Source organism: Bubalus kerabau, chromosome 15, assembly GCF_029407905.1.
Source record: "Bubalus kerabau isolate K-KA32 ecotype Philippines breed swamp buffalo chromosome 15, PCC_UOA_SB_1v2, whole genome shotgun sequence".
NCBI classification, from domain to species: Eukaryota; Metazoa; Chordata; class Mammalia; order Artiodactyla; family Bovidae; genus Bubalus; species Bubalus kerabau.
This window is the reverse complement of record NC_073638.1, coordinates 22,058,391-22,076,550: the sequence shown is the minus strand read 5'-3', so window position 1 is coordinate 22,076,550 and position 18,160 is coordinate 22,058,391. Positions and strand designations below refer to the sequence as shown.

The 18,160-nt window shown below is 39.0% G+C and overlaps 1 protein-coding gene across 4 annotated transcripts in view; it reads left to right on the top strand.

Moving 5' to 3' along the window:
- ALG9 (ALG9 alpha-1,2-mannosyltransferase) overlaps positions 1-18,160 on the top strand; it is a 114,237-nt gene that overhangs the window by 47,896 nt on the left and 48,181 nt on the right. For all 4 annotated transcript variants that reach the window (XM_055547961.1, XM_055547958.1, XM_055547962.1 and 1 more), the window contains one exon: positions 1,046-1,175. In XM_055547961.1, coding sequence (XP_055403936.1) covers positions 1,046-1,175 — 130 coding nt within the window. The remainder of the gene's footprint in view (positions 1-1,045; positions 1,176-18,160) is intronic.

Below are 18,160 nucleotides of genomic sequence, written 5' to 3'. Positions count from 1 at the left end.
TTCCTCCACTTTGGATTTGTCCGGGGGCGTTTGAGTGATTCACCATCTCGGGCAGCGTGCCGAGCACCCAGGGCCTGTGTTTGTTGATGTACCCTGCGCTGCCCTGACCTTCTGAGGACGTTGTGGGTCCTGGGCTCCTGCTTGTGGCTCTTCCTGAGGATCTGTGTTTAAATTTTTATGACTAACTCATGTTAATCCACTTTTGAAAGTGGTTTAGAGACTCTCGGTGTCTAGAGTGTTTTTAGAGAGGACACATTTGTTGTCCAGCGACAGTGAACGGTCTCTCCCACTATATGCACTCTGGGGAAAGCTGTGGCTAAGACCTGTGCACTGCTTTCCTCCATGCTGTCTGTGGTTGGATGTGCTAGATAGCATGGGCTCCTAGTTCCTTTGTAACTGCTTTATTCAGACAGAGAAGAGTCCTATTTAGGGAAAAGAGAAGTCAGGTTAAGATGAGTCATGTTGCTCCATTTGGGGACTGGCTGCAGCAGCTAAGCTGGTGGTAATATCTTTTTCCTTGATAAAGATCCTGTATCAGTCATTAATGATTAATTAAAGCTTGTTTTTTAAAGTGTTCGCTTTAGCCTTTGCCTTTTCCATCTGAAACAGTTTCATAACTAAAGATGCTTTTGAGGATTACTCAGGAACAAAGTAGTTTTCCCACAGTGAGTCCCTACATTTCACTGTTTCCTCTCTACGCCTGATGAACTTGCTTAAATTTTGAGAGGTCCCCTGATCACATGATAATTGGCAATGAGCTTTGATGTTTCTCTAGTTGTTTGATGGTATAACCACTGTTGGAAATTTCACTGCTGAGAGTTGGTGAAATGGTATGAGAGCTCTCAAGTTGAAAATTTCTCAACGATCTTGGATTAAATTGTGACCTCTGCCTCTATGCTCTGTGACTAAGGTTTCGCAGAAATATTTTGTCTCCAAGTGAAATATTTTTCACATGAAATTTCCTTTTTTTGCTTATGTATTTCAAGTACATTTAGCAATCTGAGCCCCCTGTGTTTTTCTCATTCTTCTTTTGTGTTTCTGACAGTTGGCAGCTTCAGTTCATTCCATCAGAGTTCAGAGGCCAGTTACCAAAACCTTTTGCAGAGGGACCACTGGCCACCCGGACTGTTCCTACTGACATGAATGACCAGAACCTAGAGGAGCCATCCAGATACGTAAGGGCATAATTCTCCTTTTACTACTATGACAAGCGTTCCACCCTTAAAATTTGTCAGCATATGTAATAGAGCTTTGATGAAATGAGAGTTTTTTTAGGAAGTGATTTCTTTAAGGTGAGGGATATAACAACTGTTGAGAAAGAATGAAGGGTGTCATTTTTATTTTCAAATGACCTTTATTTTCTATGTAAAATATTTAATTCAACCTATTTTCTAAGCTGGATCAGAAAATTTCTTATGTTCAATTCAAGCCATTTTGAAACACATTCTGCAACTCTTATCATCCTTGGTCCATTAAAATACTTCCTGGGGAACGTTCAAGTTACCTTTGAGCTGCTGCTGCTGCTGCTAAGTTGCTTCAGTCATGTCCGAGTCTGTGCGACCCCGTAGACGGCAGCCCACCAGGCTTCCCTGTCCCTGGGATTCTCCAGGCAAGAACACTGGAGTGGGTACCTTTGAGCTAACGATTAGTATATTCCGGCTTTAGCAAGTGGATAGTCAGTGAGGGTTCTTCTCACACGGAGTCCGTGAAGCAGTGTGACGGGCCATGCTCTTCTACACACTCATCTTTACCCACTCTGAGAGCCCATGTAGGTTCCTTTGAGAGATGACACTTTCACCATTTGATACCCGTAGGATCTTTGACTGCAGAAAAGGTGAGAGCGCTAAAGATAATGTTCCTGGTTCCCAGAGACGGTAAAGGACCATTTTGTAGAATTATTAGAAAGCACTTTTTTTTTTGGCAGCCTGTTTAGAAAACATTTAGGAATTTAAATGTCAAATACATTTCCCTTATGTCATATACCTAAAGCGTGAAATATCAGGACTTTCAATTTCCATTCAGAGCAAACCTGTAGCCACGGCTGGCCTTTTGTCTCCTGGATTGGGGCAGGTTAGATTTCCGTGGAGACCCTCAGTTTATGGGTGAGATTCTTACTGTGTGAGCTTTAGCTTTATAAGCTATGAAAATGGACATCATAAAATACATTTTTGGCTTGGCTCCCTGAGAAGGTAGGAAGTGTATTCCACTAAGTGACTTGGAGTTTCTTTCTAACTGAAGCCTCTGATTCCTGTAACAGTGAAAATACTCCTGGGTGTGACAAACTGCTATTAGCCACGTTTATTTTAGCTGCAGACACTCTCGTGAGAGCAGGCTTTGATGCACAGGGGATCATCATGGGGACACTTGATAGTCAAAAAGAGGAGAATATGCTGTGATGAGGGGAGATATAATAAATTCAGAGTAATATTGTTGCAGCTGTGTTTTAGGAAGAGATAGTATAGGAAAATTAAAAAAAAAAAAAAAGAGTATGGACTTTGGAGTCAAGTAGGCCTGGGTTCTAAACTCTGTTGCCTACCTGGTGACCTTGAGCAAATTAGTTAACATCTCTGTTTAACTAATTTCAGTTTCTGTCTGTGAAGTGGGAATAATGATACCTACTTTGGGAAGATTAATGTGAGACTGGATATCATATGTCTCTGTCATATATAGCATAGTGTCTGTACACAGGTTTTCCCACAAATGTTCTTAATTTGATAATGGTGTATTTGATGGATTAGAGGTAAATGAACCCTTAAGAGGATTTATAATCTGCCCAAAGCTATTTCTCCTTCCTTAAATTTATTGTTCCCCAACTTGGTTTTTATTACAGTCTGTTCAGACTCATTATTGGTTTTTCTATCTAGTAACTTTGCTTATTTTGGTACCAGTGCCTGGACTTCCTTTGTCTACCTTCTTATGCTACCAAAACTCTTCCTCCCTGAAGCTTTTCCCAACTATTTAAGTCCATAGTGAGCAGTGTCCTCCTTTAAATTGATCTGTGTAGCTTATTTAGCCATTTAATTTTGTCGTCTTATTGTCATTTAAATATTCCTGATGTGTATGTCATATATTTGGCTATCACACTGTGAATGCTATGGAAAGAATGGCTGCTTCTGTTTCTTTTGTATTCACCATAGTGGCTAAAATAGTGCTGTATATCTAGTAATTAATCTGTGCTTTCTGGCTTGAGGAATGAGTACTCATCATGGTTGGGATGATGATGTTGAGAGAAAACTGGCTATAAAACCTGCAGGTCCTTACAGGCACATGAAATGATGCTCAACATTGCTAATTATTAGAGAAATGCATTTCAAAACCACAGAGAGATATCATCTCACACCAGTCAGAATGGCCATCCTCAAAAAGTCTACAAATAATAAATGCTGGAGAGGGTGTGGAGAAAAGAGAACCTTCCTACGCTGTTGGTGAGAATGTAAATTGATGCAGCCAGTGTGGAAAACAGTATGGAGGGTCCTTAAAAAATTAAAAATAGACTTACCATATGATCCAGCAATCCCATTTCTGGGTACATATCTGGAAAAAACAAAAATGCTAATTTGAAGAGATACATGTACCTCAAGGTTCATAGCAGCATTATTTACAGTATCAACAGACACACATACACACACACACTGGGCTATCACTCAGCCATTAAAAGGAATGAAATATTGCCATTTGCAGCAACATGGATGAACCTAGAGAATATTATGCTTAGTGAAGTAAGTCAGACAGAGAAAGGCAAATACTACATGATACCACTTATATGTGAATCTAAAAAATAATACAAATGAATTTATATACAAAACAAAAATAGACTCACAGACACAGAATGCAGATTTATGGTTACCAGAGAGGAAAGTGGGGGTGAGGGGGACAAATTAGGAGTATAGAATTAACAGGTACAAACTGCTATATATGAATAAGTAACAAGGATTTACTGCATAGCACAGGGAATTATAATTGTATCCAATATCTTATAATAATCTATAATGGAATATAATCTACAAAAACACAAAACTCCCCTGAATCACTATGCTGTACCCCTGAAACTAATAAAATATTGTAAATCAACTGTACTTCAATTAAAAAACAAAACTACAGTGGCCTATTGTACATTTGGTGTGCTCTGGTCATTGGTTGATTTCCATATTCTCTGCTTCAAGATAACTGTTCGGTGACGGTATTAGCTTTACCCCAAAGGTAAAGATTTTCCAGAAGAGCTGTGGGAGTCAGCAAAACGCTAGGTGGTAAAACCAGGGACAAGCAGGTCCCGCACATGCCTTGAGTGTGCAGTGTCTATCACTGTGCTCGTGGACCTTTCTGTGACTGAGTTTCTTGCAGAGTTCCCTGGATTTTCCTGTGTGGTGGGGGAAGTGCCCTTCAAATCCAGCCCACTCACCTTTGACCCTTTGGAAAGCAGAAGACACAATTGGTGGCTTACTGTGGCTTCTACATGAACTATGATCAGGGATTACTTTCTTTCAGTTAAGGGTTTAAAAAGACGTTTGTTTTCCTTTGATGATACAAGTAGTAAACACTTATTGTGTAAAATAATGAATGCTACCCAATAAGAAAAGAAATCGGCTGTAATCTAATTTGTTGTTGCTGTTGTTTAGTCACTAAGTCATGTCCTACTCTTTGCGACCCCGTGGACAGTAACCCTCCAGGCTCCTCCGTCCATGGGATCTCCCAGGCAAGAATACTGGAGTGGGCTGCCATTTCCTCCTCCAGGGGATCTTCCCGACCCAGGGGTGGACCCTACATCACCTGCATTGGCAGGCGGATTCTTTATCATGAGCCGCTAGGGAAGCTCATAATCTAATTACCCAAATATTAAACCACCATAACCATTTTGATGGTTTCTTTTTCTTCACTTTTTTTCTCTTGCATTCATATGTGCATTTGTATGTGAACAACGATCTCAATTATTTTGAAAAATACTGTCGTTCTTTAAGAACTGGTACCAGGATCAAGACTGCAGCGACCAAACAGCTCTGCCTGGCTTGTACGAGTTCCAGGATCAAGACTGCAGTGACCAAACAGCTCTGCCTGGCTTGTACGAGTTCACGCTGTACCACAGTTGTGTTTCGTACTTCTGGTATCAGTCCTGGTTTCAAGTACAGGTTCAGTCAAACAGGCAAAACAATCATGTTCTCTGTCTTTCCTGTGCATGCGGAATAGCAGCATTATTTTTATTTGCCCTTTGGTTCTGAGTAACATGTTTTACCCAACCTTTGGCTTCAATGCTAAGTGATGCGGTCTGTCTCCTGTTTCTTGTCTGAATGGAAACTAAGAAACATGCCTGACCTCCTGCTTTTCCCTATGCTCTGTCACCTCTGAGTTTAGCAAGAATTAGGAGTGTTTGTAAAGGTTCTGTGGTTTCTACTGTAGTGTTATAATTATACTGCAGCGGGTTTTTTTTTTTTGGCTGCATATTCTTTCATGATAGTTATTGAGTAGCTGTTGAACATCCCATTATTGAACAGGTGGCATTATTCAGTGGTACCTACCAAGATTCTCTTTCAGAATCAAGGTCTGAATTTAGAAGATACCTTCAGTGTCTCCTCTATCTCTTGACAAATCCCAGTTTTTGTTCACTATTCCAAGGTGAATGATAACGTTTGGTTCCAAATCTGGTATCTAATCTGGGAACTACTAAGTCAATGGATAGAGTTTGGAATAAAAATTATGTCTTCAGGAGGGAGCTTAAAGACTTTTCTCTGACTTTGGCTTAATGCTTAAGCAGATTTTCAAGAAGCTTGTCCATCTGTTACCATTGAAGAAGATAAAACTGGTCATTGATTAATTTTTTCCCCAAATAGGAATATAGTCTGTTCTGCTATAACATGATGTGCGGTTGCTAAAGATAATGGTGTGGAAAGCCACAAGTCTTGTGGGAAAAATGAAGTTAAGGACACAATACTCACAAAGTTTGTCAGTGACATATGGAAGAGATTTGTTATTGTTCAGTCATTAAGTGGTGTCCTACTCTTTGCAATCCCATGCACTGTAGCCCTCCAGGCTCCTCTGTCCTCCACTATCTCCCAAAGTTTGCTCAAATTCATGTGCATTGAGTTAGTGATGCTATCTAACCATCTCATCCTCTGTCGTCCCCTTCTCCTCCCACCTTCAGTCTTTCCCAGCATCAGGGTCTTTTCCAATGAGTCAGTTCTTCGCATCAGGTGGCCAAAGTATTGAAGCTTCAGCTTTATCATCAGTCCTTCCAGTGAATATTCAGGACTGATTTCCTTTGGAATTAACTGATTTGATCTCCTTGCAGTCCAAGGGGTTCTCAAGAGTCTTCTCCAGCACCACAATTGGAAAGCATCAATTCTTTGGCACTCAGCCATCTTTATGGTCCAACTCTCACAACTGTACATGACTACTGGAAAACCATAGCTTTGACTGTATGGACCTTTGTTGGCAAAGTGATGTCTCTGTTTTTTAATATGCTGTCTAGGTTTGTCATAGCTTTCCTTCCAAGGAGCAAGTGTCTTCTAATTTCATGGCTGCAGTCATCATCCACAGTGACTTTGGAGCCCAAGAAAATAAAATCTGTCGCTTTTTCCCATTCTGTTTGCCATGAAGTGATGAGACTGGTTGCCATGATCTTAGTCTTTTTAATGTTGAGTTTCAAGCCAGCTTTTTCACTCTCCTCTTTCACCCTCATCAAGAGGCCCTTTAGTTCCTCTTCCCTTTCTGCCATTGTTGTTTAGTCACTAAGTCATGTCCTACTCTTTTGGGACCCCATGTATTATAGCCTGCCAGACTTCTTTGTCCATGGATTTCCCATGCAAGAATACTGGAGTGGGTTGCCATTTCCATTTCCAGGGGATCTACCTGACCCAGGGATCAAACCCACCTATCGTGCATTGGCAGGCAGATTCTTTACCACTGAGTCACACAGGGAAGCCCCTTTTTGCCATTGGAGTGGTATCATGTGCATATCTGAGGTTATTGATATTTCTCCCAGCCATCTTGATTCCAGCTTGTGACTGATCAGCCCAGCATTTCACATGATGTACTCTGCATAGAAGTTAAATAAGTAGCGTGAAAATATACAGCTTTGACGTACTCTTTTCCCAATTTTGAACCAGTCAGTTTTTCTGTGTCCAATTCTAACTGTTGCTTCTTGACCCACACACAGGTTTCTCAGGAGACAGGTAAGGTGATCTGGTACTCTCATCTCTTTAAGAATTTTCTGCAGTTTGTTGTGGTCCACACAAAGTGTAGCATAGTCAGTGAAACAGAAGTAGATGCTTTTCTGGAATTCCCTTGCTTTCTTCATGGGCCAGCAAATGCTGGCAATTTGGTCTCTGGTTCCTCTGCCTTTTGTAAACCCAGCTTGTACATCTGAAAGTTCTCAGTTTATATACTGCTGAAGCCTAGCTTGAAGTATTTTTGAGCATAACCTTGCTAGCATGTGAAATGAGCACAATTGTATGATAGTTTGGACATTCTTTGGCATTGTGATTCTTTGGGATTCAAATGAAAACTGACCTTTGCCAGTCCCATGGTCACTGCTGAGTTTTCCAAATTTGCTGACATACTGAATGCAGCACTTTAACAGAATCATCTTTTAGGATTTGAAATAACTTAGCTGGAATTCCATCACCTCCACTAGCTTTTTTCTCATAGCAACCTAACAAAAACAGAAGGATAGTTTTATATGTGTTCAGTTCAGTTCAGTCGCTCAGTCATATCTGACTCTTTGTGACCCCATGAACCGCAGCACGCCAGGCCTCCCTGTCCATCAGCAGCTCCTGGAGTCCACCCAAACCCATGTCCATTGAGTCGGTGATGCCATCCAACCATCTCATCATCTATCATCCCCTTCTCCTCCTTCCCTCTATCCCTCCCAGCATCAGGCACTTTTCCAGTGAGTCAGTTCTTCCCATCAGGTGGCCAAAGTATTGGAGTTTCAGCTTCAACATCAGTCCTTCCAGTGAATACCCAGTACTGATCTCCTTTAGGATGGACTGGTTGGATCTCCTTGTAGTCCAAGGGACTCTCAAGAGTCTTCTCCAACACCACAGTTCAAAAGTATCAATTCTTTGGCGCTCAGCTTTCTTTATAGTCCAACCCTCACATCCATACATGACCACTGGAAAAACCATAGCCTTGACTAGACAGACCTTTGTTGACAGAGTAATGTCTTTGCTTTTAAATATGCTGTCTAGGTAGGTCATAACTTTCCTTCCAAGGAGTAAGTGAAGTGAAGTTCCTCAGTCGTGTCCGACTCTTTGCGACCCCATGGACTATAGCCTACCAGGCTCCTCGGTCCCTGGGATTTTTCCAGGCAAGAATACTGGAGTGGGTTGCCATTTCCTTCTCCAGGGGATCTTTCTGACCCAGGGATCGAACCTGGGTCTACCGCATTGTAGGCAGACTCTTTACCATCTGAGCTACCAGGAAAGCCCTCCAAGGAGTAAGCGTCTTTTAATTTCATGGCTGCAGTCACCATTTGCAGTGATTTTGAAGCTCCAAAAAATAGTCTGACACTGTTTCCACTGTTTCCCCATCTATTTGCCATGAAGTGATGGGACTGGATACCATGATCTTCGTTTTCTGAATGTTGAGCTTTAAGCCAACTTTTTCACTCTCCTCTTTCACTTTCATCAAGAGGCTTTTTAGTTCCTTTTCACTTTCTGCCATGAGAATGGTGTCATCTGCATATCTGAGGTTATTGATATTTCTCCTGGCAATCTTGATTCCAGCTTGTGCTTCTTCCAGCCCAGCGTTCCTCATGATGTACTCTGCATATAAGTTAAATAAGCAGGGTGACAATATACAGCCTTGACGTACTCCTTTTCCTATTTGGAACCAGTCTGTTGTTCCATGTCCAGTTCTAACTGTTGCTTCCTGACCTGCATACAGATTTCTCAAGAGGCAGGTCAGGTGGTCTGGTATTCCCATCTCTTTCAGAATTTTCCACACTTTATTGTGATCCACACAGTCAAAGGCTTTGGCATAGTCAATAAAGCAGAAATAGATGTTTTTCTGGAACTCTCTTGCTTTTTCGATGATCCAGCAGATGTTGGCAATTTGATTTCTGGTTCCTCTGCCTTTTCTAAAACCAGCTTGACCATCTGGAAGTTCATGGTTCATGTATTGCTGAAGCCTGGCTTGGAGAATTTTGAGCATTACTTTACTAGTGTGTGAGATGAATGCAATTGTGCGGTAGTTTGAGCATTCTTTGGCATTGCCTTTCTTTGAGGTTGGAATGAAAACCGACCTTTTCCAGTCCTGTGGCCACTGCTGAGTTTTCCAAATTTGCTGGCATATTGAGTGCAGCACTTTCATAGCATCATCTTTCAGGATTTGAAATAGCTCAACTGGAATTCCATCACCTCCACTAGCTTTGTTCATAGTGATGCTTCCTAAGGCCCACTTGACTTCACATTCCAGGTTGTCTGGCTCTAGGTGAATGATCACACGATCGTGATTATCTGGGTTGTGAAGATCTTTTTTGTACAGTTCTGTGTATTCTAGCCACCTCCTCTTAATATCTTCTGCTTTTGTTAGGTCCATACCATTTCTGTCCTTTATCGAGCCCATCTTTGCATGAAATGTTCCCTTGCTATCTCTAATTTTCTTGAAGAGATCTCTAGTCTTTCCCATTCTATTGTTTTCCTCTATTTCTTTGCATTGATCACTGAGGAAGGCTTTTTTATCTCTCCTTGCTATTCTTTGGAACTCTCCATTCAAATGCGCATATCTTTTCTTTTCTCCTTTGCTTTTCACTTCTCTTTTTTTCACAGCTATTTGTAAGGCCTCCTCAGACAGCCATTTTGCTTTTTTGCATTTCTTTTTCTTGGGGATGGTCTTGATCCCTGTCTCCTGTACAATGTCATGAACCTCAGTCCATAGTTCATCAGGCACTCTGTCTATCAGATCTAGTCCCTTAAATCTATTTCTCACTTTCACTGTATAGTCATAAGGGATTTGATTTGGGTCATACCTGAATGGTCTAGTGGTTTTCCCCTCTTTCTTCAATTTCAGTCTGAATTTGGCAATAAGGAGTTCATGATCTGAGCCACAGTCAGCTCCCGGTCTTGTTTTTGCTGACTGTATACAGCTTCTCCATCTTTGGCTGCACTGTATGTATTACATGGCTAAAAATGCATAAATGCTACAATAATACGGAAGTTTACCTTGAAAGAGACGTCAGGTATGCTTCTTGAAGTGGCATTAGGAGGGCTGTAGCTTGTGAAGTAAGGGTTATCTGAAACAGAAAGTTGTAATGCCAAATATGGATGATATGGATGGGTATGGCTCATAACATGCAGTGAACTGAAGAAGCTGGGAGATATTTGAGTGTGGGCACTTTGTATATATCTGGACTGATCGGTTCAATTGGGTGCAGTTTTCTGGATTCATCTAGTTTTTCTTGTGGATTAAATGATACGTAAGCAAACGTGGAGAGTGAATTATGCTCACATTGTTCAGTTGCATTGAAACAAATGTGCATATTCAAAACAAATGTTAGAACAGAACTGATTGTATATTATTTTCATCTTTCTCCCCGCTTTTACCATTTAACCAGTGGAAAGAATTATGGTTTTGGAAGGTATAGGTATCATAAAGTTTAAAGATCTTTTTCACTTTATGGGTGAAAAAACTGGGGCTTGGGTTGTAACCTGACAAAGGTTAGTCCTAAGATAAAAGCTTGGTTTCAGGATTCCCCAGTATTATTTTTATTCTTTTCATGACTCCAAAGTCACGTATAATGTATCACTTGAATGTATGTTTTCGTGCAATGGTTAATTGTTCTTTCATGTAGAAGGACTGAATAGACCCTTAAGTTGTTGAGCATTACATTTTTAAGAGGTTATTTTTCATTTCTAGAGCTCTGTTACATGTATGCCAGATACTTTATATAATTATTGTGTTTATCAAAAGAAATTGGTGTCTAGTCCCTTTTTTTAATCTCTTCCTTCTTTTTTTCTTTTAATCATTTTTCCTACTCTTATTCAAAGTCCTTATTTGAGGAGAAAAGTAATTACCTGATAGATATCCTTGGTAATTATTATTAGCCTTGAGTAGCAGAGCAGGCAGATTAAAATTGCTGTACTATGTTCAGTAGAGTAAAATTGGAATCCACTCTGAATTTAAGTATGTTCAAAATGCTTCTTTAAAATTAATTCACTCATATCCATTGTGTTGGCATTTAGAAATGATGTTTTCATGATCTTTAGTGATTGAATGACCCCAGCATTTTACCTGTGAGTTTATGTTTTTATAGTGAAGTAAATTTTTACTTGTGAATTTAAAGATTCATTCAACAAATATACATTTATCAAGGCTTTATGGGAGGCAATAAAACTATAAATCTGTGACTGTGGGTGACAATTACTTTTTAAAATTTAATTTTAGTATATAAAAAATAAATGAAAAATCCAGAAAAATACTTGAAATCTTTCCCTATCAGATGTTTCATCCTAGGCCCCAGAGTTCCTATTTCAAAAATAGAGAGAGAGAGAGAGACAATCCCAGGATCATATTGATGTCTGGCAAAATGATGTAGTGGCAAGAGCACTGACTGGGCTGGGAGTTAGGAGAACCTGGGATTCTTTTCTAAAATTCAGTGAAATGTACTTTATTCTTATATGATTTCATGGGTTTCCGAGACCCTTGAAATAGCTTTGCATCTCTAATTTGCTGTAGCTACACCTGACTTCCAATTGCAGTGTTTAGATTTCAGCTTCTCCCATGACCTGTTTTCTAATCAAGATATTTCATGGTAGAAAGTGTTATCTTGAAACGTGATTTCTGGGCCATGTGACCTAATGACCAGACATGGAAGTCTCTCTGCTGTTTCTGTCCCAAAGTTGAGCATCTGTGTCATGGCACCTGAGTGTGATGTTTGAGAGTTGAGAAGACATGGCTGCACACTCCATCTCTGGCAAAACCCCTGTGAGAAAAAGCTGTGAGAGTATTATTGCCCCATCCCCTTGGCCCACTGCTCCCCACCAAAACGCACTGCTTTTATTATTGATGTCTTGATCTCTGGCTCAGGCCTTTTCTTTTTAGAGTCTGTATTTTTGTTTACCTCTGGGGTGGCCTTAAATTGTCATCCTTAATGTGTAATATCCTTACATCTTCCTGATAAGGTGTAAACAATGAGATACTGATTATCAATAAATCGTTTGAATTCCCCTCCCACCGCCTTTCTTTTTCTTTTGCTTTAGAGGTGCTGATTTTTTCTTCAAAGCTTCCAGTGGGTTGTTAGAAACGAAAAGAAGTCACATTTCTTTCAAAATGAGTCTTAAACGCTTGTATTTTACAAAATTTTAAACTAAGGCATATTTTTAGCTTCGACAGCTGGTTGATATGTAGCCTGTGACTAATGAAATGAAACACATTTTTGTTTCACCATCATGTGTTAATGTCACCCTACAATTTTGTTATTTTTGATGCAAGAAAGAATGATTAAATCTGAAGAAACAAAAAAAAAAAAATGAGCTCTTTGGTTACAAATCCAGCCTTTTGATTTTTGAATTGTAGATGATGTGGTATGGAGTATGGTCTCAGATTGTGCACTGAGATATTGATAAAATCTAGAGAAGAAACTATTCTTTCTGATTCTCTTAGCCCTAAGGGGCAGTAGTCACTTGGTGTTACCAGTGGCTCAAACTGAGAAATCTCAGACTCTAAATAGTCACAGTAAAATGTATGATCCAGATTTTATGAAGAAAAATCCTTATCTCCAAAGACAAAATCCTAGAACATAAACTAATAGGTTAATGTTGTTTTTCTTTGGGTGGTAGTGTTATAAGTGATTTTTAAAATGCATTTTAAAGATATTTTGATAACAAATGATATTTTACTTTCATAATTTAAAAAAGTTACCATAATAAGGGCTATAGATATCAAATCTTTGAAACTACCAAGATCTCTGGTAGGCTTTACAAACAAAACTCAGCACAGTCAGCTGACATTAGATTTTTGTCTTTAAGCACAAGAACCTTCCACTCAGAGTTGGAAGATAGATTTTCTGTTACTTTTTTTTTTTTTTTTATACCTCGTAGGCTTCTGGCCTCTTAAGTCATTTCAGTCACTGTATCTAAGACTACTTTTGCTGTTCTTTCTGAAAACTAGATGTAGATTGCTTCAAAGAAATAGATTTGGTTTATCTATTGCAAGCTATGAGGAAAAAATTTTTTTAAAAACCTAAAACTAAAAGAGAATGCTGCTGTGGCAAAGAAATTATGAAGTAATATATTCAGTTCTTCCAGACAGGAGGAGCGTTAAAGAATTTATTTTTCTACACAAATAAAATTAAATAATTTGGTTATTGGTGAGGTTTGGACAAAAGGCTATGTTCATCCAGTTGAGAGAGCATCTGTGGACAGGTGCATCCCCTGCAGTCCTGGATCACTGGCTTAAAAAGACAGCGACGTGTAAGTCTTATCAGCACAATAAGCATTCTCTCCAGTCTTTTGTCATCTGTTTATTCTTAACTATTTTTGAATGTTTTTAATTTTGTTCCTTCTTTATTCATCTACTCAGTATCTGACTCTTTATTGTTCTAAATTTTGTGCTAAAGATTCAAAGGTGACAAGAAACATAGTCTCCTGTCATTGAAGAAAAGTCCTGAACAAATGGAAAAGGAAAGGAAAAGTTTATGGGGATAAAAAGGAATTTGGAAAACTCTGTAAGAAGCAGAAAAAAAAAGTTTTTTAACCAGCGTCCCTGATAGGTTAAAGGAAAAGTTTGGGGACCATAAAAAAAAAAGCATGTTTTTTGAAAAGGGCACAGTCAGAAAATAAGAGCTTCTGGAAATTAAAAATAAGATATAGAGATTTTAAAAATCAATAATAGCTTGATTAGAGGCCAAAGTTGAAATCTTCAATACAGTGACAATACAAAAACAGAACAGAAAAACTAAGAGAGAGAAAAAACGAAAAGGAAAAAAGATCAGAGAATCCAGCATCTAGCTAATAGGAAGTCCAGAGAGGGAGAACAAGGGAAATGGAGAAAAGAAAATTGCCAAAGAAAAAATGTGAGGAAATTGCCCAAGAACTAAATGATACTGCTTTTCAGTTTGAAAGAGCCCACAAAGTGTACCTAAAATGATGAATAAGAAATGATTCATACCCAAATCACTAAGCACCAAAAGAAGTTAATGTATATTATTATTATTAATAATTGAAAATTCAAGAGCTACCAGAATAAAGCATTGGAAGAGCTGAAAATTGCCTCTGGGAAGTGGGACCTGGCAATGGGAATGTACTGTTTTTCCTAATAAGCTTGTACCATGTAAATTTTGAACTATGCACATAAACGTTATTTTAATAGACCTAAAGGTGAATTTAGAGAAACCCATAAATCATTTCCTCGCAGTTCAGTAGAAGAGAGAGTTCTAAAATATTTTCAACAGTGTAGTAAGTGCCCCCCGTCTGCTGTGGAAAGCACAGATAAAGTGGGAAGGGCTCTTCCTACTTCTCTGTTTGGAGGGAGCTTCACATGAGAGGTGGCAGAGGATCTGGGTCTTACAGGAGAATTACTGGTTCCCTGGAGGAGGAAGGAAAAGGAACGTTTTCCATCAAAGGGAACAGCATGTGGAAAGCCTTAAAGTATGAAAAAGCATTGAGTGTTTAGGGGGAAATAAATGGTTTGAAGTTTCTAGATTTGAAGTAATTGGGCAGAGCATGTTTTATTTCTTGTTTCATTTCTTGTCATTGTTTATGTATGTGACTGTGTTCTCTAACAGATTATACACTTATTTAAGGACAGGAGTTCATGCACCTCCACAGTACCTCTCTTAGGGCTTATACATAGCAGATAGTTTAAATATTTAACTAAAATAGCCCTTCATTTAATCTTCTTGAACTCGAGAGGCCTCCCCAGGCCCTGGTAATAGTAGAAATTTAGACTAGGATTTGAGCAGTGTCCTTCTTCAAGGTCTAGGTGTACGCTGATTAGCGTACGAGGTTACAAGCCCCTGGAGGGCAGCGATCACATCCTTTCCCAGTGATACCTTCCCACCAAGGCAGCACTGCAATGGCCCAGCATTGGCAGATAGTAATTGGATGAACCTTTTCACTTTTATTAATAGATGCCAGACTGAAAGAGAGAAATGCTCCTGCTTCCTCTTGTTTTAATGCGATCCTTACATGACTAAAAACCCTGATTTCTATAGTGGTCTCTGCCTGCCTTTAGTGAGGAAGAGAGCTAAGTAGGTTTATTTTATCTACCAAGATTCCAACCCACTAAAAAGATTCATATTATTTATTGCTTTAACATCATAGCATTAACCATAAGACTGGTTAGCAGTTTATTTTTTAGAAAACAACTTTGATATTTCCTTGTGATTAGTATTGTTTCTATTATTTCTCTTTCAAGTCTCATCAACATGTTTAGTCCTCTCCATTTCTCCTCTCACGTTGAAGGATTTTCAGGAGGATTTCATGAGTTTTTGGCATTCAGTTTTTATTATTTGGGTTTGTTTTTGAGAAAGAGACACGTTTACCAGTTGAGTCACATATACCATCCCCCCAGATCTTGAGGCTCCTTGCTGCTTTATTTTCATTTTAAAAAGCTCTTTTATTTTGAAATCATCACAGATTCACAGGAAGTTACAAAGATATTAATAATACAGAGGAGGTGCATGTACCCTTCATGCAGTTTCCCCCAGTGTACCTATAGTATAATTCCAAAACCAGGAAATTGACATTAGTGCAGTTCTGTGCCATTTTATCAGCTGTGTAAATTCATGCAACACCACTGCACTCAAGGTCCAGAACTGTTCCATCACCACAAAGATCATCTTTGTCCTGCTTCTTAATAGTTACAGCCCATCTCTACCATCACTGACCCCTTGGCAACTGCTGGTTTGTCTCTATTTCTATGATTGTGTTATTTTGAGAATTTTATATAAATGGAATTACGTAGTGCATTACCTTTGAAATGACCTTTACCTCCCTCAGCATAATGCTCTTAAGAGCCATCCAAATTGTACACTTTGGTCTTTATATCTGAGTAGTATTTGATACTATTGATATACTATGGTTTGTTTAACCATTTACCTATTGAAAGACATTTTGGTTGTTTCCAATTTTTAACTCTTACAAATAAAGCTGTTATACATCTTTGTGTACAGGTTTTTGTGTGAATATACATTTTAATTCCTCTGGGATAGATGCCCAGGAATGTGATTGCTGGCTCATATGGTAGGTATAATATATGTTTAGTTTTTCAGAAACTGCCAAGCTGTTTTCCAGATTGGCTGCACCAGTTCAAGTGATGTGCAGAAATCTTACCTCCCTTTGCATTCCTTTACCTTCCCCTGTTTATGATATAATTGTCTTAAATATTTTCTCTACATATATTGAGAACAACATTAGAATATGTTATAATTTTGCTTTCACCTCTAAACATAATTTAGAAAATGCAAGAGAAGGGACCTCTATTATTTTTATCCGTATGCTTACGCTTTCTCTTCTTGCTTCCTTCCTAATCTTACGTGATTTCTTCTCTTATCATCATTCTGTTTCATGAATTTCTATAGCCATTCTTTCAGGGTAGGTCTGCCAGTAATATGTTTTCTTGGTTTTCCTTCATCTAGGAACTTAAAAAATTTATGGTGTGGTTGATTTACAGTGTTGTGTTAGTTTCAGATACACCACAGAGTGATCCAGTTATATATATATATGTATATGTCAGATTCTTTTCCATTATGGATTATTACAAGATATCAAACATAGCTCCCTGTGCTGTACAATAGGCCCTGGCTCTTTATTTTATATATAGCAGGATGTATCTAGTTTATCCCTCCCCACCTCTTTTCCCTTTAATAACTATGTTTGTTTTTAATGTCTGTGAGTGTGTTGCTGTTTTGTAAATAAGTTCATTTGTACCATTTTTTTTTAGATTCCACACATAGGTGATATTATATTTGTCTTTGTCGGATGTGCTTCAGGTAGTTTGCTAATCTCTAAGTCAATTCGTGCTGGTACTTGGGCTCAGTTGCTATGTGCAACTCCATGCGACCCCATGGACTGTGGCCCACCAGGCTCCTCTGTCCATGGGGTTTCCCAGGCAAGAATAGTGGAGGGGATTGCTGTTTCTGTCTCTCGGTCTTCCCAAGCTGGGATCGAACCCACATCTCCTGTGTCGGCAGGTGGATTCTTTACCACTGAGCCACGAGGGAAGCCCCTAGGTCCAGCCATGTTGCTACAGATGGCATTGCTTCATTCTTTTTGTGGCTGAGTAATATTCTATTGAATACATATAATTACAACACATCCTCTCTATTCATTCATATGTCATGGACTTTTAGGGGGCTTCCATGTCTTTACTATTGTAAATAGTGCTGCTATGAACACTGGAGTGCATGTATCTTTTCAGTTTTAGAGTTTTCATATTTTCCAGATAATATGCTCAGAAGTGAGATTGCTGGATCCTATGGCAATTCTATTTTTAGGTTTTTAAGGAATACTGTTCTCCATAGTGGCTATATCGATTTACATCCCCACCAACAGTGTGAGAAGGTGCCCTTTTCTCCACACCCTCTCCAGCATTTATTATTTGTATACATTTTGATGAGGCCATTCTGACCAGTGTGCATCCTGGAAATGTTTTGATTTCCCCTTGATATGGAATTCTGGGTTGACAATTTTTTTCATTTAACACTTGAAAAATACGCCTGTTTCTCTGGCATCCATGTTTCCCGATGAGAAATCCGCTGTCACCCTAATTCTTTCTCCCCTATAGGTGAGGGTCATTTTTCTCTGGCTGCTTTCAAGAGTTTTTCTTTGTTTACAGTTTTCAGAAGTTGAATTATGATGTGTCTTAGAGTGTATATCTTTGAGTTTAGTCTGTTTGGGGGTTACTCAGCTTCTTGATGCCATAAGTTTAAGTCTCTTGCCAAATTTGGGGAGCTTTTGGCCATTATTTTGGTACCTTTCCAGCCCTGCCCTCTTCTCTCCTTCTGGGGCTCAATGACACGAGTGTTAGATCTTCTGTTACAGTTTCACAAGCTCCTGAAGCTCTATTCTCCTCCCCCGACCCCCAGTTCTTTTTCTTTCTGTTATTCCAATATTGTATTATTTTGTGATTCTGTTTTCCAGTTCACTGATTCTTCCCTCTGATTCCTCTGTTGTGCTGTTTAGCACATGCACTGAGCTTTTAATTTCAGTTCTTGTCCTTTTTTATT